The sequence below is a fragment of the Lontra canadensis genome, unplaced genomic scaffold (genome assembly GCF_010015895.1).
Source record: "Lontra canadensis isolate GAN:19392208 unplaced genomic scaffold, GSC_riverotter_1.0 scaffold93, whole genome shotgun sequence".
NCBI classification, from domain to species: Eukaryota; Metazoa; Chordata; class Mammalia; order Carnivora; family Mustelidae; genus Lontra; species Lontra canadensis.
Genome location: NW_022631087.1, coordinates 287,587 through 310,299, shown reverse-complemented (window position 1 = coordinate 310,299; position 22,713 = coordinate 287,587). Strand labels below are relative to the sequence as shown.

Sequence of the window (22,713 nt, the reverse complement as noted above, 5' to 3'; positions counted from 1 at the left end):
CCAAGGACGCGCGGGAGCGCTGAGGGGGAGGTTTGGGCGGGGGGTTTACTGCCCTAAAGGTCAAGACTGGGCAGGCCCATCGGGGTAAGCTGAAAAATGGAATCCGAAAAGCCAGAAACACTAGAACATAGACCTCCGCGGCCTCCGTGAAGCTTCTTCGGCAGTGAGCTGTCGTCATCGTCAACACCAAACCCGAACTCCGTCCGGCACGCAGTAAGAAGGCACACGGGGGCGGGGATATTAATATCTTTTAATGTTTCACATTTTTTTTCCAGAAGATATATAACAAAATACATAGAATTTAATATGAATCATGAATCTCAGTACAGTGGGCAATTATAGAATGTAAATAAGACAAGCCGATAAGGTATAATCCTTCTTGTGGGGGCTGAACATTCCATTCCACTAAGAGAGAATCACAACATGATTAGGCATGAACATATCATACTGCCTATTGTTCTAACTTCTGAGACTGGCAGGCTTGGAGGAAAAAAAAAATAAAAAAAAAATAAATAAAACTTAACAGTCAACTGCCTCAGTTTCCCCCCATTCTTCTCTGGTCTTCGAAGAACTGCATGGGTGAGAGCATGAGGCAGAGCCGCAGGGGCAGGGTGAGGCGCTCTGCTGACGAAGCGCCAGGCAGACGCAGACGTTCCCTGAGGTGACCCAAGAAATGTACTGTGGATCAGCCACTTGGCATTGCCACCGAGAATCCAGGCTGAGGGGAGGGGTGATCTGCTGGCGGGAGGCCTGATGGCCACAGCACAAGTTTCAAATCCAACTTCGAGAGGGACAAGGTGGCCCACACGTAGTCCTGGAAGAGTCCGCACATTCACGCACAAATCTAGAGCTGCGGAGCTAATCCCTCTCCGTCACCTACAAGCTGGAAAGCTAATGGAGCATAAACACTTCCACCACAATTCCACCAGGACCAGTCATTCATTCAACAGAAAAAAGTCAAAACCATTTGGTTTTTAAATGAAAATCCTTCACATCCACCTGTGGTCAAAAATAATAACTTATGACATTAAGAGCTTCCTTAAAAAAGCAATTACCACAAAAGAGTTAAATCATTAAGTGTGGGAAGACCTATTTTCCTATGAATGCAGCTCACAGGAAGGGACAGATACAAAGTACACGTGAAAAGTAAGGCCGTGATAGTCTGTGTTTTTAGCTTAAAGTTAAAGTTACCCAAAAAAAAGTGTTACACAAGTTAAATGTTTCTTACTGCAAAAGAGCTCACTTAGACCAACACAAACTATATAAAGGAAAACATTTATGGTTTTTCCCCGTTTAAGGTGCAACTCTGCCTCCCTGATGAGTCCTGGTGGGAATTCCCCTCCACTGGCAGCTCGAGCGCTGGTGATTACTTCCAACAGGCCGGCCAAGGGGCCACCTCCTTTCCTAAACACAATCAGAACTGGTAACAGTTGGTGACACAGTGCATGGAGCAAACGTGGCCAGATTCAACCCTAACTGTACTTGTTCTGGACACAGAACTCATCAGGGGAGACCCTGCTCAATGGTCGGTCACAGGGAACGGGACCCGGGAATCCTGGGGCAGTTCTCTCGTGTGGGACAAGCCTACGCAGCTTCCAAAGGACCAAATCGCGCCTCCCGTGCACAAGGCACCTTACTTGCGTACTCCAGCCAAGACTGGCTTTTGGACAAAAATCGACTACTAACACTTCTCATTTCTAGTATCATTCACACCTTGGAGGAAAAAAGAAAAAAAGAATCAACAGTAGAAAGCTTAACAGTGAGAATCAGCAAACCCACGAAGGGAAGGTCATGCTGAAACTGCTCGACAGCTGTTCCGTCACTGCCCACCACACGGGCTTGAGGCCAGCAACTTCATGGACGCACCGCGCCGATGCCCTGCCGAGTGTCAGTTCCCGTCCGTCACGGTGACCCCAGTGGGACACTGCCCGCCTTCCACACACCACCTGCTACCCAGGAGATCCAAGGAGGCCTTGGGTGCTGTAAGCACTGGACATGCAGGTGCCAAAGTCCAAGACCCTTCCTAAAACCTCCCCTTGGATTTGGGCAAGGAAACACGGTGGTGGTCTGGAGTGTCGGCGGCAGCATCCTCACTGGGGCTTAACCTCAGCAGCCGGCCTGGAGGATGTTTCCCCCAGAGCGCTTGGTCACCGACAGAGTTGTGAACACCTGCGGGGAGGAGAGAGCAGGAGATTTTCAGACACCGGAGCACATGAGCTTAACAGGGAGCAGAGCAGGTAACACTGTAGCCGTCAAGAGTGACTTAGGGACTACTTAAAATGAATACAGCAGAAAAGTAATATGACCAAGGATATCACAATTTCTCCAGATAAAAGGGGAAAAGCATTTAAAACCAAGGTGAAAGAGAAAAAATTTAACTTATATTAACTTTATATTACCATGGGCGTGATTAAAGCAATGAAATGCGTCACCCAAGTTGCTTGTCAATTCTCTAAAAGAAACACATAGTGGGAGAGTCTGGATACACAGAAAGGCATAAAGTACTTGGTTACAAACACCCGTGTGCCTGCTCACCTCGGGGATTACAAATGTGGTTAGAGCCCCCGTGCGCGCCCCTCCCCTCTCAATGCTTACCACTCCTCTAACATTTCCTGCACAACTTCTGTGGGTTTTTAAAAACTACCTCTACGTAGCAAAATGATGTATGTACTCTTCTGCCACCTGCTTCCTTGGCTCTGTCCTGCATTTCTATAATTCAGTCACCCATATGGGTACAAAGAGCTCTAATTCTTCTACTCTGCACTGAACAGTATTCAATTAACTACAGCATACTATATACACTATATGCCACAGAACCCAATTATTCAAACAGTGAATATATTACCAATTACATATCCAGGCTCCTGTATTACTAATATGTTATTTGCAATACGCTCTGTGACATTCTAGCAGTCTCCCTGCACCCACAGCTAAGGTACAATTGCTGGGTTGGAGGGTCACTTCTATGGGACTGGATTCCCAAGGTGCCAGGCCAACTGATACTCCCATCTGCAGTGACAGAGAAGCCCGCCTCCTGTCACATCCCTGAAAACATCTGGTGCTTGTGGAACTAGAGCATCTATTCACAAAAACAATGATTCTACAGTGAGAAAAGTCTACTCACAGATTAAAATACACGGAAATTATACTGATCTTAATACAGCAGACTTACAGTAGGCCCAGGAATCTCATTTTTAGCATGAGTCCCAAGTGATTCATTCTAATGCAGGATTGTCTTATAGTAGAATTTCTTGTGGAACACCAATACAGGCAATGCACTGGGAATTTCTGGCAAAATCCAAAGTCTAGAAGTCTACTGCATGGTAAACTAACCAGCAGTTGCTTATCTTCCAAAGTTTTACCAAATAGGAAGCCTATGGTCAAAATTTTTAAAAACGTATACTCGTACATATTTAGAAACAGATTTTCATTCCTGGTAGAATGGAGTAATCGGTACCAAACCAGCTCTCTGGGCAAAACTCATGGAACTACTTTAGACACCAGACAACAGGAAATCACCTTAAAAGGGGGAACAAGGTGAGCCTTCAACAGTCCTGGCTTTCTACCCAGAAGCATTCTAAAAGACATTGGTGCAGCCCAGAGAGAGCACAGACATCTCGGGGACTTGGAGAAATGGAGTGGAGAATGGGGAGGCTGAGGTGGCTGGGATCTGTGGGGCCAAATGCCCAAGAGGAGGCAGCTACCCAGAGAAAGAACTGTCCCCTCATCTCTGCCTGAATACCAACCTATGCATATCCTGGTGGCAGGACCCCAGGAGCCAGAGAAGCACCACCACCGGAGCTGCAAACTGAACCAGCACCACAACCCACTCAGGGCCGGGAAACGTTCCAGTTTGCACCAACTGCAGTCAAGAGACCTCTCTGGGCCCCTGGAGCCATCAGGAGTGACCTCAGAAAGCCCCATCTAAAAAGAGGGCTAGGCGTTACTAGCCCCAGAGTAAAAGCTACTCCAGACCACCCTAAAAAAGCTTAAAGACAAGCTTCCAGAGGATCAAGTGATCTACTGGGACATTAACCACCAACCACAAGAAAACTCAATCCTCTTTAAAGGAAGACAACAAAACCCAGGTACCTGGCATAGATCAAAGTACTAAATGATGAGGGGAAAGAAAAGAAAGAAAACGGTCAACCTAGAATTCTATAGTCAACAAAAACTTCCCTCCTCCATGAAGAAAGCAAAATGGAGACATTTCAGACAAACAAAAGCTAAGTGACTTTGTCACTATCAGACCTACACTAATGTCAAAAATGTTACCTACAGACCTACAAAAATGTTACCGGAGGTTCTTCTGGCTCAGAGAAATGCAACCAGAGGGTAACAAGCCTTTAACTCACCACCCCGGGCTAGCCCAACTCTTCTAAGCCCCTCCTTGGGCCAGGCTGGGCTCTGGATCCCAGTCCTCAAGTTCTTATTTCCTGTGTCACCTGAACCCACCCCTTTTTATTCTTGACCTGGCCTTTTCTATTGGTTCCTCCTTCTTGGCTTTTAAACTGGCTCACATTGCATTAATTTAAAAAAAACAAAACACCCTCCCTTGACCTTATGATCACCTCTATCACCACCATCTCTTATCCTCTTTACAGACTAAATCTTAAGCTGTTGGTACTTACAGTCTATTTTGATTCCTCATTTCACTGAAATCTGGCTTCGGTCCCTGCCACGCCTGTGGGTCATCAAGAACCCTCTGGCTGCCAAACCCAGAGGGCACCTTGCAGTCTTCCCTTCACACAGCCCTCTGTAACACTTCTTGTCGTCTGCCTCACCTCCCTTTTAACAACTCTCTCCTCTCTTGTCCCATGAGAATGACCGTGGTTACTCCCGCCGTGGCAAGGAGGCACGCTGAACTCCCATCTCCCCCAGCTCGAAGGCCAGCTATGCTGCACCAACGCCGCCACTGAGGCCGGGAGGCACTGCCCCAGGCTTCTGCCCCCAGCTCTCCCCAACTCAGACACCTCACATTATATCTCATTTAGTCCACTCCCCCTTTTAGGCACCATCTCTCCAGCCACTGTGTCCCTCTGGAACCATCCACCAGTAAGACCTAACAAACACCTCTTCCTGGACATTTCCAACCTGTCCAAGACCCGCACCTCCCTCTCCCTTCATCCAGCAGCTCTCAGTGACGGCCATCACCAGGCCACACATCTGCGATGAACACTGCTTCTGTCTCCATTCCTGTTGATAAGCAATTATGAGGTCTTACATAGCTGCTTCTCTGTCGTATCTGATTTCTCTTTGTGTTAACACTGATACTTAATTCACGTCTTAAAATTCTGACTGAACTATCGGGAAGTTTTTGCTAATTTCCCAAACAGCCCTATGAAGACCTGTCGTGTGGATCACACAATATACACTTTCACCCTATTAGACGTGAGGCGCCCAGGGCTTGCTTTGGCCGGGGTCATGTATGGAAGCAGGAAGCGTCGCTTCGTAACTGTGTGAGCACCAAGGTGTGCTCGCCTACACCTCCTTCCCCTCTGTGACTTAGCCAGAGATGCCCTGGGAAGGGGCTGCTCCTACCATCGGGCCCTGGAGGGAAGGGAGCAGGTGCAGCTGACCCATGATGACCGCAGGGCACCGGCAAGGAAAAGACCTGTTTTTATAAGCAAAACACCACCACCACCCCCCCTAAACTGTCCATCTGTACTGCCCAGTCATGAAAATATAGAAGGGCTTTGTGTTCATTAAATATAGAAGCATATTTGGTTACTGAGTACAATTAAGATTTCAAGCCAAACCTTACTGGTCACACCAAGTAGGCTGAAGGGACACCATTAAGTTTCCGTGGAGTGCGACTGTCCTCCCTCCGCCCAGGCTGACCCTCGCCAGCCACTAAGTGTCTTCCTGAGATGGGAGGCCAGGGCTCGCTTGAGAGAGTCCCGTGAGGAAACAAGGCTCATCGAGTACCCACGTCTGCACTGGTGCACCTGGACACACCTGGGCAAACTTTCTGGTCAGCTACCCCCTTGATTCCTGAGAAGTAACTTGTTTCCCAGCTTTTAATCTAAAGACAAAAGAGCAAAGAAATCAAGGCCACTTTGACGTATGCAGGTCAAAGCAATAGGAATCGGAACCAAAACTACTTTTGAATAAAAGGAGAAAAACTTTTGTGTAAAAGAGGAACAAACCAAAAAAAAAAAAAAATTACTGAGAAAAATAGTGACAAAAGCCTTTTTAACCTCTTCTATACCAATATATGGTATATATTGTTATGGACAATATGTACCATATATATGGTGTGTGTATGTATATATATACCAATATTATAAGCATCTTAAAAAATTCAAACCCAAGTAATAATGGACAGTATTTTAAAACATTAAAAATATGAAGCCAGGGGGCGTCTGGGTGGCTTAGTGGGTTAAAGCCTCTGCCTTCGGCTCAGGTCATGATCTCAGGGTCCCAAGATCGAGCCCTGCATCAGGCTCTCTGCTCAGCAGGGAGCCTGCTTTCCTTCCTCTCTCTCTGCCTGCCTCTCTGCCTACTTGTGATCTCTGTCAATCAATAAATAAAACCTTAAAAAAAAAAAAAATGAAGCCAGAAGAAAATACAAACAATTCACATCTTAAAAAAATACGGTGGCGAAGATATGTAAAAATTCTTTACAGTTAGTCCTTTTTTACTAACACAGGAAAAAAAAATTACACTGAATTTTGCAACAGTTTCATTAGCACGCCTAAATTCATGCTGATAACACTGTAAAAGCTATGGCAACTCTTTTGAAAAGCAATAAAATTCCTTTGTTTAAAATAAATGTGCAATTGTGGAAAAGGACAGAAAGACAATACGTGATAATGAAAACAGATGTGTTAGGATGATATCATGGGCAATTTAAAATACCACCAAACATGCTGGCTTCAATTATTATAAAGGAAGAAGGATAAAAGTCAGCTAATATATTACAGCAAATTTCAGGCTTCTGAATTTACAAGCTTGAGTTTTATTTCTCAGAAATTAATTTAGAAACAGAACTGGTAGGAGATCTGGATAGAAAAGGAGACTCAGGGCGCCTGGGTGGCTCAGTCAGTTTTAAGTGGCTGACTCAGATTTCGGCTCAGGTCCTGATCTCAGGGTGGTGAGCCGGAGCCCCAAGTCAGACTCCATGCCAGTGCAGAGGCTGCTTAAAATTCTCTCTCTCCCTTACCCTACCCAGCTCGCACAAACTTGCTCTCTCTTAAAAAGAATAAAAAAAGACAAAGAAAAGAAAACCCATCAAGGGGTGCCTGGGTGGCTCAGTGGGTTAAGCCTCTGCCTTCGGCTCAGGTCATGATCTCAGGGTCCTGGGATGGAGCCCCGCATCGGGCTCTCTGCTAAGTGGGGAGCCTGCTTCCTCCTCTCTCTGCCTGCCTCTCTGCCTACTTGTGATCTGTCAAATAAATAAATAAATAAATCTTAAAAAAAAAAAGAAAAGAAAACCCATCAAAAATACCGGATGTTTTTAAAAGAATTTTTAGAAAGAGCTCTTATCTATTTGTCTTGTATTGATAACATGGTCATGGTAAAGATGTGGAAAAGCCAAAGTGCTACACGGCTGATCAGTCTAAATGAAAAAAAAAAAAAAAGATAAGGTGAATTTTTACAAGATTTAAAAAAAATTTTCTTAAGGATTATTTATTTGAGAGACAGCGAGTGGGAGAGAGCGAGCGCACAGGCACACACAGCAGCTGGAGGAAGGGCAGAGGGAGCTGGCTTCCAGCTGAGCAGAGAGCCCGATGTGGGACTTACCATGACCTGAGCTGAAGGCAGTTGCTCAACCAACTGAGCCACCCTCATGCCCTTATTTTTACAAGATTTTTGTGTGCATGTAGGCTCTTTAGAATTTTCATAAAAACAGATCTTTTTAAAACCAGCATGGAGGCCACCCCTGCATGCTTCTCCACGCCAACACGAAGAACACGTACAAAGGTCAAGTGCAGCTGTTAGGCACGCCCCTCCCCTTATCCCCCTCCCCTTCAGATCTGCCACCGCCGCCCCGTCTCACAAGCCCCCCTACTCCAGGCTGCGATCATGTTGACAACTAAAATTTTTGATGTTCAGCACAAAGACTGACTTAAAAACATTTCACTGGGGTCTTTCCTAATGCTCTCTCCTCATGGGCTTTCTTCCCCTACAAATAAACTTGGTTAGTTGAAATTACTACTCTAAATGATGTGCATTCATCTTCCTACTCAATTACTGCTGCTCAGAAATCCCGAATAAATCAGCACCACGCTATCTTCACACTGAATAACGCTAATTAATGCACGACAATGCTCCAGGCGTTAAGACTCCCCCTCCGCTCCCCGCACTGACACCAAAGAGATCTCAGTCAAAACAACAGTACTCCCTCCTTCTTCTAGAGCAGCTCCTCAACTGAGGAATCTGCCAACTCTTCTCACTAATGACACTTGAGAACCAAAGGCTGGCTGCTCAGCTGGCGGGGTTCTGTTAGCAGAACGCCATGAAGAGCCCCCAGTGACTCACTCCGCAAACCACCCACCGCTGGCCCAGAGCCGTGGCTCGTTCTCAATACTTTAAAACAGTGCTCGGGACCAGTTTTTAACCTATTATTACCTCTAATTCAACCCATGGACTGGCATTGGTGAAATCTAATAAAAATGTATTAGAAAATAAAATTTTAAAAGGCATGTAAAATTAAACGCCAAGCTCAGATACGGTCAGAGAGCTTGTCAAGTTCTTATCCCACCCTTGTTCGCTTCTGTCCGTATCTCACATGGACGGGTAACACTGTGGGCGGCACATCTCGACAGCATAAAGCCAGACACGAAAAAGCACTGGATCTGGTAGCTAATCAAATGATTGTCCAAGTCAGACCTACCATCTAACACAGAAAAAATAGTCCCTTAAAGCTCCCTACAAATCAGATTTCACTTTCCCTTGTTCAAGATGCTGTAAAAAAATATTTCCATAGTTGGGAGAACAGAAGACTTTGGTTTCTCAAAATGTGATTCGCAAGCAAGTAGTACTTACTGAGAGAGGAAAAAAAAAAAAACCACTCCTCTCTTGCCTGAATGGAAGAAAATAACTGTAAATCATATATCTAATAAGAAGTTTGTATCTAAAATATACAGAGAATTAAATCAAATCCAATTAAGAAATAAGCAGGTCTGCACAGACATTTTTCCAAAGACATCCAAATGGTCAACAAGTACATGAAAAAATGTTCCACATTATTAATCATCAGGGAAATGCAAATCAAAACTAAAATGAGACACCAGCTCACACCTATTAGTATGGCTATTAATAAAAAGAAAAGAATTAAGTGTTGGCGAGGATGTGGAGAAAAGGGAACCCTTGTGCATTGCTGGGGGAAATACAAGTTGTTGCAACCACTATGGAAAACAATACGGAGGTTCCTTAAAAAGAGAACTATCAGTATGATCCAGGAAGTCCAATATTGGCTATGTACCCCCCACCAAAAAAAAGACCAATTTGAAAAGGTATCTGCACCAGGGCGCCTGACTGGCTCAGTCAGTTAAGCATCTGCCTTCAGCTCAGGTTATGATCCCAGGGTCCTGGGACTGAGTCCTGCATCAGGCTCCCCGCTCAGTTGGGGGAGTCTGCTTCTCCCTCTGCCCACAACCCCCCACCATCACTTATGCTCTCTCTCTCACTTACTCTCTCCCTCAAATAAATATTAAAATCTTAAAAACAACAACAGCAACAACAAAAAAATTTCACAGAGAAAACAGACTGGTAGTTGCAAGAGGCAGGGGTGGTAGGTAGGAAAAATGGAGATGAACTATTTTCTTTTCTTCTTGTTTCTGTTTTTAAATAAAGTTTTTTTTTATGATTTTATTTTTAAGTAATCTCTACACCCAACATGTGGCTTGAACTCATGACCCTGAGATCAAGAGTCACATGCTCTTCCACTGAGCAGCTGGGCCCCAGGAGAGAAGCTTTTTCCCAGTATGCATCTCTCCCCCCCCCCCCCCCCCCCCCCCCAACGACCGCAGGACGACATTTGGAGAAGCCCCACTTTTTTTCTTCCTTTTTTTTTTTTTAAAGATTTTTTTATTCATTTATTTGACAGACAGAGATCCTAAGTAGGCAGAGAGGCAGGCAGAGAGAGAGGGGAAAGCAGGCTCCCTGCTGAGCAGAGAGCCTGATGAGGCTCGATCCCAGGACCCTGAGATCAGGACCCGAGCCAAAAGCAGAGGCTTAACCCACTGAGCCACCCAGGTGCCCCGAAGCCACATCTTCTAATAACGCAATGCCGGGGAGAACCCAGCCTAGACAAACTGCACAGCGCGGCTCACCAACCCTATGACTGCAGCACCATCTCTGCTTTAGCTACTGTGGAAACTAAGGTGGCTGAAAAGCTCGGTGCTGTGGCCAGGCCCGTCTCCCACACAGTCGTGTTGCCACCAGGAAAATCATGTCCATTTCTCGAATTCTATGTCCAACACTGTGGAAGGGACAAGGAAGTGGAGTGCCATCTGCACAGTCTTTGAAGCCAGACTGGTTGGGTGTGAATCCTGGTTCTCCCAGTTCCGAGGTGGAGAACCAGGGACAAGTTATTCAACCTCCCTGTCCTCCATTCCCTCATCTGTCAAATGGAGCTACGACTGCCCCCCACCCAGGGAATTCTTATAAGGACCCCGCAGAGAGCAGACTGCCTGACACACAGAGGAAGGCCTGATGAACACCGCCGCTAGGTTCGGCATCACTCCCCGGAACCTGCTTCAAGCCACAGCTGCCGATCACTCCCACCTCTTCCCTGTCCCACTTGCCGTCAGTTGGCAAGAACCACGAAGCCCACTTCCTATTTCTCTCCCAAACATTATCAAGGTCTCCCGCTGCCCAGCCCCTCGTCCTCCCTTACTTCCCAATGTGCTGCTCTGGTCCAGTAGGTCCAAGACCACAATGTAGCCAGGGACTGATTTCTCTCCACAATGCAAATGATCACATTACCCTGTGAGCTAACCTTCTCTAGGCCGAACCCCAATGCCCCAAGTATAAAGCCCAAAAACACCCTACCTTGGTTTACAAGGCCATGACCTACCATAATTATTTCCCCCTCTCTCTGGACTCTGCAAACTACAGCAGTACTAAGGGCTTTCCAGTTTCATGAAGGAACAGGACCTCTCCCACAGAGCCTTGTCTTTGGTGTTCCCTCTGACTAGCTAACTACAACACATCCCACTCGTGGTAGACAAGAACTACATCCTCAACCATCCTGTCCCCCTCATCCCTACCCCAGACTCCGCTTTGGACTGATCCTGATCTGGGGGCTCGACCCCCTGAACTGCAACCAGTCCTTTACTCAGCTGCCTCCTGCTCTGTCTTAATCTCATCTTAAAACCCTGCTCTAGCCTCACAAGCACCCAGTATGGTACCACACACATAACTGCACATCAAGTACGTTTGCAGACAGACCACCCAATTTTTCTCTCGTTAATCAACCACCAGCTTGGAAAAAGAAATTTTTTAAGCCCTATCAAATCAGTGAAACTTTCAGCCTCCAAGCTTCAAAGTCACAGGAGAACCAACAGATGGAGATGTACAGCAGCGAATGCTTACAGAGGTCCCCAGGTGTGCCAGGTCCACCAGGCCTGCAGGCAGGGGCCTCAGGAAGACACCCTGCCTCTTCGGCACACCTCTCTGCCCTAGCCCGCAGTCCTCCTGCCAGATGCCCCCCCATTCGCCGCTGCTAGGCCACCACACAGGCAGGGGAATTGGTCTTCTCTTCAGCCCAGTGAGAGCTAAACTCAGATTTACAAAGTTCGACACTCACATATGCAAGCTGAAAAGTCATCTTTTCATCCATGTCAGAGATAACTGCTGTCATTTTTGAGTATCTCGGACTGGTTTTTAAAGTTTAAATATATTCACTGTTGTGGGTTACTGTTGTGGGTTAAATCTCCCAGAAAGATATGCTCAAGTCATAACCTCTGACCCCTGTCAACATGGCCTTATTTGGGTAATACCAGCTGGACTTGAGCGGCTACTCCAATGACCAACGTCCCAATAAGGGGCATCCAGACACAGACACACAGGAGGCCAGGCCGTGCACGTGAAGACGGAAGTGGAGACTGCAGCAACGTAGGACTGAGCCACGGACAGCCAAGGACGGCAGCAACCACCAAAAGTTTGGAAGAGGCCAGGCAAGACCCTTCTCGAGAGCCCCAGAAGGGAGCATGGCCCTGCCAATACCTTGATTTCAGACTTCCTGCCTCCAGAACTATGCAAGAATAAATTTCTGTTGTGTTAGGCCACCCAGTGTGTGGTACTTGGTTACCACAAGTCTTCTTAAAGCATCATATTATATGCTAATATTTATCTCACAGAACATGTTTTTTGAAAAAAGTGAACTTAGTTGGTTCATTCCTGAGGCAGATAGTCATTACACCGAACAAAAAAGATATATTGTACAATCTTTAAGAACTTCAATCTGGACTCTCTTTCAATCTGGGGGTCATATTTTTAAAAGATCAGTTCTATTTCCCCCAAACAGAAGTTTTCTATGTATAAATAATACCCTGGTCACTACACACATTAATATTTTATACATCTATCCCAGCCAGGTGCATGTTAATACAGAGGAGGACCCTATCCCTAATCATAGAAAAGGCAAAGCAGAAAGAAGCCAAAACATTTTTCCAAGTCTTAAAGTTGGCCTTTCACACACTCAGCAAAGAGTTCAGTTGTGGGAAGGCAGAAAGAGCAGAGATCAACTGGGTAACAGGCCGTAGAACAAAACGAGGCACAAGTGAGCACACGTGCGTGAAAGCACACGTCCATCCCGGACCCTGGACTCTGCGGCCAGTTAACAGCTATGATTTTCAGCTCCACAGCTGAGGTGGTCTAATACGAGCTACCTCCTCTCGGCCTCTGCCATGGTCTCCAAAGTAGACACACTTCTGGTTTATAAGGACGGCTTCACGGTAAGCAGGACAACACCCAACTCTTGCATTATCCCAGACAAGCCTAAGAAACACTGACAGCCAGAGGCCCAGAGCGGTCAAGTTCCAATTCTCGTGTCATTTGCTTCATCTTTTAAAAAAGCATCCATTCAAATCTCATCCTTTGATATCAAAACTTAAGAAGGAGACATCATCATCTAGCCTTGAGGTGGCTCTGGGGTAAGAGGACTGAAGCGCTTTCTGGGTATGAATGGCACTATTTTCAAATGCCATGAAAATAATTTAGGAGACATGCTAAAATTTAAGGCATATCTCTATAAATAAATCACCGCCATCATTTTTACCACTAGCATGAAACCACTATCCAGCTCACACAAGAAACCAAAGTATCTGAAAAAGGAAAAATCCTTTCTAGACACAAGGCTCCCTTTGAGGTATTCCATTATGAACTGAACTGTAAGGAAGTACAGCAGTAGCTCAACCACAGCAGAAAGACACTAACTTCAGAGTCCTGGACTTGCCCCTTGCGAGCCAGGTGCCACTGTGCACTTCTGAACAGAGCTGCTGAAGTGCAGGTGACCCACCTCTGCGCACACGGGATGGATTCCGATGGTACTGTCCAGCTGCTTTTTCGTCAGCCCACACTTGAGAGCAGCTGCAAAGCCTTGTGTCACTTCTCCAGCATTTGGACCCAGTACGTGGAAGCCCACAACACGTTCCTAAGATGTAAAATAAAGGAATACAGTTACACTGATTCTTTCCCTCTTTCCCATTCTTAGAATGTGGACCTGGTCTATTCTAAAAACCCTGATTAGAAATGATTAAAGGCTTATATTAACACTTGCTAAAAGTGACTTAGGCTGGAGATACTCCAACATGGGGCCAGTAGAGTGTGGTAGTTAGAAGCAAACAAGAAGGGAGAAAAAAGAGTCAGCCTGGAGCAATGAGGAAGGAAATCATTAAAAGCAAACATGTCTGCAACTCCATAAGCACCAAAATGTTCTGGAAAATGTTTTCTAAGGGCAGTTCTGTCCTCATCTCCTCTATTTGGCTGCCTCAAAGCTCCAGATAAACTACCTGGGATAGCTGTAACATTTAAAAGCATTCATTTCCGGGTGCCTGGCTGGCTCAGTCGGTAGAGTATGCAACTCTTATCTTGGGGTTCTGAGTTTGAGCCCCATGCTAGGTGTAGAGATGACTTTAAAAAAAGTAAAAATCTACGGGTGCCTGGGTGGTGCAGTCAGTTAAAGCATCTGACTCTCAGTTTTGGCTCAGGTCATGATTTCAGGGTTGTGAGATGAAGCCCCACATTAAACTCCATGCTCAGCGTGGAATCTGCTTAGGTTTCTCTCTCGCCCTCCCCTTATTCACCTTCTACCCACTCTTTCACTCTCTAAAATAAAAAGTCTTTTTTTAAAAATTGGGAAAAAAATAAGTAAAAGCAGTTGTTTAAATTTAAAAAATCATCTTAACTAAGGCTTTGGGGGTAGAAAGAATAGTTAGACTTAAAACTCTTCCAATCTGAAACAAACAGAAAAATGTTGGCAACTCTGAATAAACTCTAAATCCCAAACTCCAGATACCTCTGCTAAGGGCAGAGAAATCTGGTGCATTCTAATGTTCAGACTTCATGACAGCTATTCCAACCTCCTCTCTGCAGATAAGGCACCTCAGGCTGCTGGGTGCACAGCCTTATCTAAGGTTCAATCATGGCCTGGAAAACAATCAGGATGGTTGTCCTGTTGCCAAAGTACTGTAATAATATTCCTCCTTGAAATCTTGCATTATTTATCCTGCCCATCATGGGTTTAGTGTATGGATAAAGCACCAAACACACTGCACTTAAAATATACTAGATTTATGCTTAATAATATGGACAGATCTCAAAGAAAGAGATTTTTTTTTTTTTAAGTTGCAGGCTTCTGTTTTTAACTGAGGGGACCACTCTTAAACCACAATGCATAATGCTTACGGATACATAACAGGCAGCAAACGTAAAAACATGAACAGGTGAGGCACTCACATCAAAACAGTGTTGCTTCGGAGGCCGGGGATGAGTACGGGATCGAGAAGGAATACCAAAGACTACAGAGGCATAGGGTAATGCTTAAGAGCATGGGACCTACACTGCCTGGGATTAGTTCCAACTCTGCTATGAAGGAGGTAAGTGAGCGGAGCACAGTTACTTAACCTCCCCGGGGCTCAGCTTCCTCATGAACAGAAAGGGTGGAACAAGAGAACACACCTCACAGGATTACTAAGAATGAAGTTAATACATGTGGACCTCCAAGTAGTACATTGTACAGAGTAAGTACTCTAACAGAAGTTGTTACAAATCTCTTCCGTGAAGGTTTCTCTTCCAAGAGAAAAGCTCTGAAGCAAACACACCAGAATGTGAACATTCACTGAATCTGGATGGTCAGTACTTTCCCCATCTTCCTGTAAATGTGAGTGTTTCATTTAAGAGAAGCACAGCATACGAAAAGAATAAAAGCCTGGCAAATAAACACTGGAAAAACCAAGCACAGGTAGACACTGTGAAGTGATTGACTCAAAATGAATAAAGCATATGCCCCAAGGATGGTCAAGTTCTAGAAGCATGCTTTTGTATAAGATTGCTTGTGACAGATGAATGACAAGTATTCACCTTTTCTAATACTGAAAATAACTGAAAAGAGTATCAACCTCCTTATCGCCTCGACTATTTTAATTAAGATGGGCTCATTAGCAGTGAAAATGATTTTTCATATTATATTTAAAAAGTGTCATTTGAGGGGTGCCTGGGTGGCTCAGTCAGTTGAGCATCTGCCTTCAGCTCAGGTCACGATCCCAGGGTCCAGAAATTGAGCCCTGAGGAGGGCTCCCTGCTCAGCAGACGTCTGCTGCTGTTACTCCCCTGCTAGCACTCTCTCTCACATGCTCTCCCAAATAAATAAAATTTTTATAAAGTGTTACTTGAACAAATGACACAACAGTGAAAAAAAGACAACAGACCACATACAGGGAAAACAGATTTGCTTGGTCTGAAGGAAAATGTGGCGGTTTCATTGACTGCTCCAAGCAACAAGCAAGTGAACAATCTCCTGCTCGAGGGAGACCCCAGACAGCTGGAAAGAACATCGCACATCCTCCCCTTTCGTCTAAAGCAGGATTGATAGTTAATGTATACTCAAAACACTTTTAATGATAAAAGCTTTGTGTGCAAAGGAAGTAAGTGCATAAAATTGTTCTTTATGTCAACTGCATCCTAATGCCTTCATTTACTAAATGCATCTAGAATGATCCTTTTCATGGGACCTCCAGATTTTCCTATACTGCTCTCTGAGGCAGTAGTTTCTCAACAGGATACATGTTCAATTATAATTATATTCAAATTATTCAAATCCCCAAATAAGAAAAGTCTGAATTTATTTGGCTTTTAACTATGGATTCTTTAGCATGATTTACATTTTTACTCACACTTTTTTCTTTTTAAAGGTAAGATCCCAGCTAAGTTAAAAATATCAGTTCTCATCAGATCCAATCCACAAGTATGTGTGTGTGCATGCATGTGTTCTGAGTATGGGAACGGCAGCCAAAAAAAGAAAATCCAAGCATGTCTTCAATGACTTTATAGGCATGGAAATAAGTCCTGTGAGGTCAAGGAGTTTGCCCACAGGCTTTTAGTTACCGGTTGTTACATGCAGCAGTCGCCAATGAAATCTTAAATCAGAACCCAATTAAGAGCTCTTCCTAGGGGTACCTGGGTGGCTCAGTGGGTTAAAGCCTCTGCCTTCGATTCAGGTCATGATCCCAGGGTCCTGGGATTGAGCCCCGCATCGGGCTCTCTGCTCAGCAGGGAGCCTGCTTCCCCCTCTCTACCTGCCTCTCTGCCCACCCGTGACCTCTCTCTCTCTCTCTCTCACTGTCAAATAAATAAAAAATATCTTAAAAAAAAAATCCAGCTCTTCCTACTACACCTTTCTCATTAGGGCCAGCTGCTTAGGATATAAACACGTGTTACTCCTGTTCTTTTATATTTTCTCATTATTCCTAGAAGTCACTGACTTCATGGCTTTTTATGAACACACACAGTTCTAAGTCGTTTCTGTGGTCTGTGCTCACAAGGTCGGTGGGCCTCTTGACCCTGTGCAGGGTTCCGAGCTGAGGACACTGAGAGCAGACCAAGTGGCGTCACTGTGGCCCTTGCCCTCAGTGTCCACACGGCTGGGAAGACCAACAAGTAAAATACTAAAGGAATGCATGTCCATCATGTGATTAAAATAGAACTACAGGGCCGCCTGGCTGGCTCAGTCGGTTAAGCCGCTGCCTTCAGCTCAGGTCATGATCCCAGAATCCTGGGATTGAGTCCCATGTGGGGCTTCTTGCTCAGCAGGGAGCCTGCTTCTCTCTCTGCCTCTGCATGCTTGTGCTTTCTCTCTCTCTGACAAATAAATACATAAAATCTTAAATAAATAAATAAATAAAATAAAATAAAATAAAATAAAATAAAATAGAACTACATATTAAAAACAAAATGAAGTTATCGGAAAAAAGGATTCAATGAGTATTTCACTTACATTGTCTTTGATATTACAGATTACTTTTGCATAACATTTGTTGTTATCTCTTGATGGAATTGTCCACTCCAACGGCCAGAAGTAACTATGGTAAACCTGAGAAGATATACAAACAATTTAAGACCCATTATCTTAAGAAGTATGTTTGTCAAAACCAGCTATGGATTAAAAATACTGGAGGCTCTTTGATACTCAGACTTTCATTAAATAATAAGATCCATGCAATAAATAGGAATTTGGTCAGATAGTAAATGACCTTAAACTTGTTGTCAGGACCCTTTGCTACAGGCTCATCCCTTAATTATATCTCAATCTCAGAAAAGTAAACCTTAAGTAATAATAACAACAAAAAGCAAGCAAACGAGAGAAAGAAGCCAGGTAATTACTTGCTGTCTTACATCAAAAAAACAAGAGAAAAAAATAACCCAACACTATCCTGCATAGGAATGACAACTTTGGGCAAGACACAAGTAAGGTGCCAGGAGCAATTATAGCAATTATCCAGTTCCTTGCTTGATGCTTCCAAAGACATTCCCTCCTTTGGAGGAATTTATAATTCACCAAAAGCAATGAAGAAAACAAGGAGGGAGGCAGGGAAGATGAGAGGTGGAAGGACGCAGATATCTTGACTGATGCTTCATGAACTTAAATCTGGGTGACTACAGGGATTTTTTTTCCACCTTCAGCTGCCAGTCTTAATTCAAAACATATATGATTGGCTACCTTTTTTTTTTTTTTTTAAGATTTTGTTTATTTATTTGACAGAGATCACAAGTAGGCAGAGAGGCAGGCAGAGAGAAAGAGGGGGGAAGCAGGCTCCCCGCCGAGCAGAGAGCCTTATGTGGGGCTCAATCCCATGACCCTGGGATCATGACCTGAGCTGAAGGCAGAGGCTTAACCCACTGAGCCACCCAGACGCCCCTAGCTGGCTACCTTTTAAAAATATACCGCTACTTTTTAAAAATATACCGATTAGGTAGCCATTATAGTAAGTGTTCTTTGATGTTATAATACAATGTGAACTTTTAAAAAAAATGTGGGTTACAAAATTGAATATATAGGGTCATAGTATCATAATAATTACACAGGGAAAAGATGGTTAAAGAAATTACCCAAAATTGCTAACGATTGCTGTGTTACCAACATAGATCTATGGATAATTGTTTCCTATTTCCATTTTCAAAATTTCAACTCAAATGCATTAATTTTATTTATTTATCTTAAAGATGTTATTTATTTATTTGAGAGAGACAGAGATGCAGAGTGAGCAGAGCAGGGAGGAGAGGGAAAAGCAGGCTCCCCAGGGAGCAGGGAGCCCAACTCAGGGCTCAATCCCAGGACTATGGGATCATGACCTGAGCTGAAGCCTGATGCTTAACTGACTGAGCCACCCAGGTGCCCCAAAGGCATTACTTTTATAATGAAAAAATGCAAATTCTAATAAAATGAAAGCCAAAGCCTGTCAAGAAAAATGAAATATATATTAAGAACCTTAAAACAGGGGCGCCTGGGTGGCTCAGTGGGTTAAGCCTCTGCTTTTGGCTCAGGTCATGATCTCAGGGTCTTGGAATGGAGCCCTGCATCGGGTTCTCTGCTCACCAGGGAGCCTGATTCCCCCTCTCTCTCTGCCTCTCTGCCTACTTGTGATCTCTCTCTCTTTCTGTCAAATGAATAAATTAAAAAAAAAAAATCCTTAAAAGAACCTTAAAACACAAGAATCTTTTGGTAGAAAAAAAAAAAAGAATCTTTTGGTAGGAATCTATCTTCACAAAATAACCAGAGAAATACAGTGAATTATGAAGATGTTCATTGCTTTATTTATAATATAAACAATGGCTTAACGAATTATTTTAGCACATCCCAAAATACTTAAGTCATTCTTTAAAAATGCTGGTTTTAGGGTGACATGCTCATGACCTAACATTAACTGTAAAATAGAACAGAAAATTGCACACAAGACTTATGTACCTGCAATTATACATACACACACATATATACAATATATAAACACACAGAAAGAGACCAGAAGGAAATATGCCAAAATATTAACAGCAGTAATCTCTTTATGAATTACAATTTCCTTTTTTATATTTTCCTAATTTTCCAAACTTCCTATAATGAGGATATACTATTTTTATAGTCAGAAAATGTTACTCATGCTGTACTAATAAGACCAAGATGTTACATGCTACTGCTAACACATATAATAAGAAAAAGATAAAGAGATTTAAAATAGGCTTTCATTTCACAAAATTTACTCTAATTTACAAATCTGGTCTTCCGGAAGGTTTTACTGGAAACTTTTCTCTTGAATGATTTAAAGCACCAGTCTCTTTGGGTAGCACTGTGTACACAAAAATAGTGTATTTCACGTGTATGGTTCCTCGACTGTGGCAAAGTTAAAAGAGGGTAATGGTACCAAAAAACCCAAATGTCATTAATAGAATGGTTGATATGCTGTTAATTTTTAGTTTTCTTATTTTTCACATTTACAGCAATATTGTTTTAACAATAAAAGGAACCAGTAAAAGCAGTTTCAAAAAATGGAAGTATTCCTGGGTCAGCTGATAAGACTCAAAAACAAGGTAGATCATATCCAAGTGTTCTATGAACATTAAACTTCCTAAAAGTGGTAACTATAATGTGGTTACTTAAGAAATACCCTGTTCGCAGGAAACACACACTGAAGAATTAAGGAGTAAAGGGGCATTTAACTTCCTTTCAAAAGGTGCAAGGGAAAAAAATATACAGAGAGATAAAAAGAGAATATGAAAAGTATAAAACAAATGGGCAAAATGTTGACAATACATGAATCTGGATTATAGGTTAACAAAAGGTCTTTGTACAATTTTTCACCTTTTCTGTATGCTTGATATTACTTTTAACAAAAAGCAGCAGTAACTTAACACAGGCATAAAGAATATAACTTACCTCAATATTTTCTTCCCCAAATCTCTCCACAGCTTTCTCCTCAGAAAGACCACAGGAACCATATTCCAATGGAGTAAACACAGTTGTTGGAACATTTTCATAGTCACACTGTTTCAGAAGGAAGAAAAGAGTTAATACAGGAGAAATTAGAACTCAAAAAAGGGTATACATCAAAGAGGTTCAAAATCAAGAGGGGAAAGCAGACTAATAAATTTCTACCAAAAAGTATGGGAAGTCGCAACCCCAGATATAAACCTACTACACTGAGAACCATTAACTCATGTGACAGTTGTAACAGAGGTTTGAAGTCTGGCAAGATAGTCCTGAACAGGTTCACGTGCCTTCTCCATCCAACTACCAGCTGATGTTAACAATAAGGACACACTTTTTCTCCCTTTATAAAGCAGCCAAAAACAAGATGAGAGTACGCAATGCTGACAGTGACAGGAATTAACAGACTTCTTTGGAAAATCAATTAGGTAATACCAGTTAAGAACCATAAAAACCTTCTTTGCCAAGAACCCCACTCCTGAAAAAAAAAAAAAAAAAAAAGAACCCCACTCCTGGAAACCTATAATTTACTGTACGGAAAAAGCTACATGCTTTAATGGGGCATGGCTGCAGTTCTCCTCAACAGTGGTAACATTGCGAGCAGCTTTCAGATGCAAACAGGAAAGTGGCTCTGCAGTATACGCTGTCTGCGTGGTGCTCTACAGCCACTGAAGTGGAAGGCCACAGAAACAAAGTCACTGGTAGTACTTCCAAAGCATATCTTAATGATGTTAATGGTAGAAATGACAAAAGTATTCTGAAGTCAAACAAGTTTGTGAAATGCAGGGTTAAATAAATACACCAGTTTCTCTACAATGGATTTCTCAGTCTTCAGTACACTGATATGAAGTGAGGAAGAGATTATGTAAATATCAAATGTGTTTGTAAACGTGATTTGGTAAAAACCTGCCGATCACATTTGTACACAGCGGGGAGCCTAAGTAACATTCTGCATTTAAAATATCAGATATTCAATTCCCCTTTAAAATGGTAGGGTAAAATCTTTAAAACCTGTCTCCCTCTAGAAATAATAAATATAATCCTTCTTCTCTAAACAGAACATAAACCCTTGGATCCCTGAATCGAAAGCACAGGCAGACATCCACGGACAGCCATCATGGTGTATTAGGGACCAGAATTACCCTCCTACTTTCAACAAGAAAACCAGACGAAGAGCAGGCAACACTTTCAGACACTGGACAACAGGCAGTGCAGGACTGTGATCCCTGACAGAAGGGAAACAAATGAGGCGAGGCCAGTGGCTTCTTGTTTACTGTCCAGAGCACTAAGGACCGGGGGCAAGAGCAGGGAGCTCAGAGCGCAGCAGTGTCTGAGTCACAGAGATGGAGACCACTGTTGGAGGGAGTCAGGGTGGCTCGAAACTGCAGGGCAGAGCTGCGCAAAAGAACTCCTGAAATCTGCAGAGATCTGGGCTGAGAATTAACCCATCAATGCCTCACAGGAGGTACTCCAGGGTGAGGAAAGAACCATTGGAGAGGGGCACCTGGGTGGCTCGGTTGTTAAGCGTCTGCCTTTAGCTCAGGTCGTGATCCCAGGGTGCTGGAATCAAGCCCCGCATCGGGCTCCCTGCTCAGCGGGAAGCCTGCTTCTCCATCTCCCACTCCCCCTGCTTGTGTTCCCTCTCTTGCTGTGTCTTTCTCTGTCAGATAAATAAATAAACTTAATTTAATTAAAAATAAAAAAAAGAACCACTGGAGAGCAGGAGGCCCCCAAGTGACCAGAGCTCTTACAGGACTGGAAATAGTTCCTGTTCCCTCAAGCCAGAGTAGAAAGAATTCATAAAGTAAAGAGAATGGGGTAGAGTCCTCCAAAAGGCATCAGCTTAGTGGCAGAACTAAATCAGCCCTAGATAAGCCCTAAAAAAGCACAAAAGCAAGTCTTACAAAAGGATAAAACTAATTTCCCGTAACAAAATCCAACAATGTACAAAGGAATTCAATAAAACCCAGCACCCAACAATGTAAAATGTACAACATCCACATCCATCCAAAATAACAAAACATGCAAAGAAGCAAAAACACGTGAGCCAATACCAAGAGGAAAATCAATGAATAGAAACAGACACTGAAAATGAGATGATGGAATCACCAGAGGACACTCAATGAGCTGTTATAAATATGGTCTGTATATTCAAGCAAATAGAGAAAAACATGAACCCGCTGAGGGGAGATAAGGAAAACATTTTAAATAAATAAAACTTGTAGATTGAAAAAAACTATTTGAAGTGCAAACTACACAATATGGAATTAATAGCCTTAGTGCAG

At 43.5% G+C, this 22,713-nt stretch overlaps 1 protein-coding gene across 2 annotated transcripts in view; it reads right to left on the bottom strand.

Moving 5' to 3' along the window:
- Positions 1–561: 561 nt before the first annotated feature.
- The window catches only part of TXNRD1 (thioredoxin reductase 1), a 67,714-nt gene continuing 45,562 nt past the window's right edge, over positions 562–22,713 (bottom strand). For both annotated transcript variants that reach the window (XM_032836759.1, XM_032836758.1), the window contains exons 12-15: positions 20,378–20,485; positions 17,447–17,542; positions 13,472–13,606; positions 562–2,169 (exon numbers count right to left, since the gene is read on the bottom strand). In XM_032836759.1, coding sequence (XP_032692650.1) covers positions 2,107–2,169; positions 13,472–13,606; positions 17,447–17,542; positions 20,378–20,485 — 402 coding nt within the window. In that variant the 3' untranslated portion in view covers positions 562–2,106. The remainder of the gene's footprint in view (positions 2,170–13,471; positions 13,607–17,446; positions 17,543–20,377; positions 20,486–22,713) is intronic.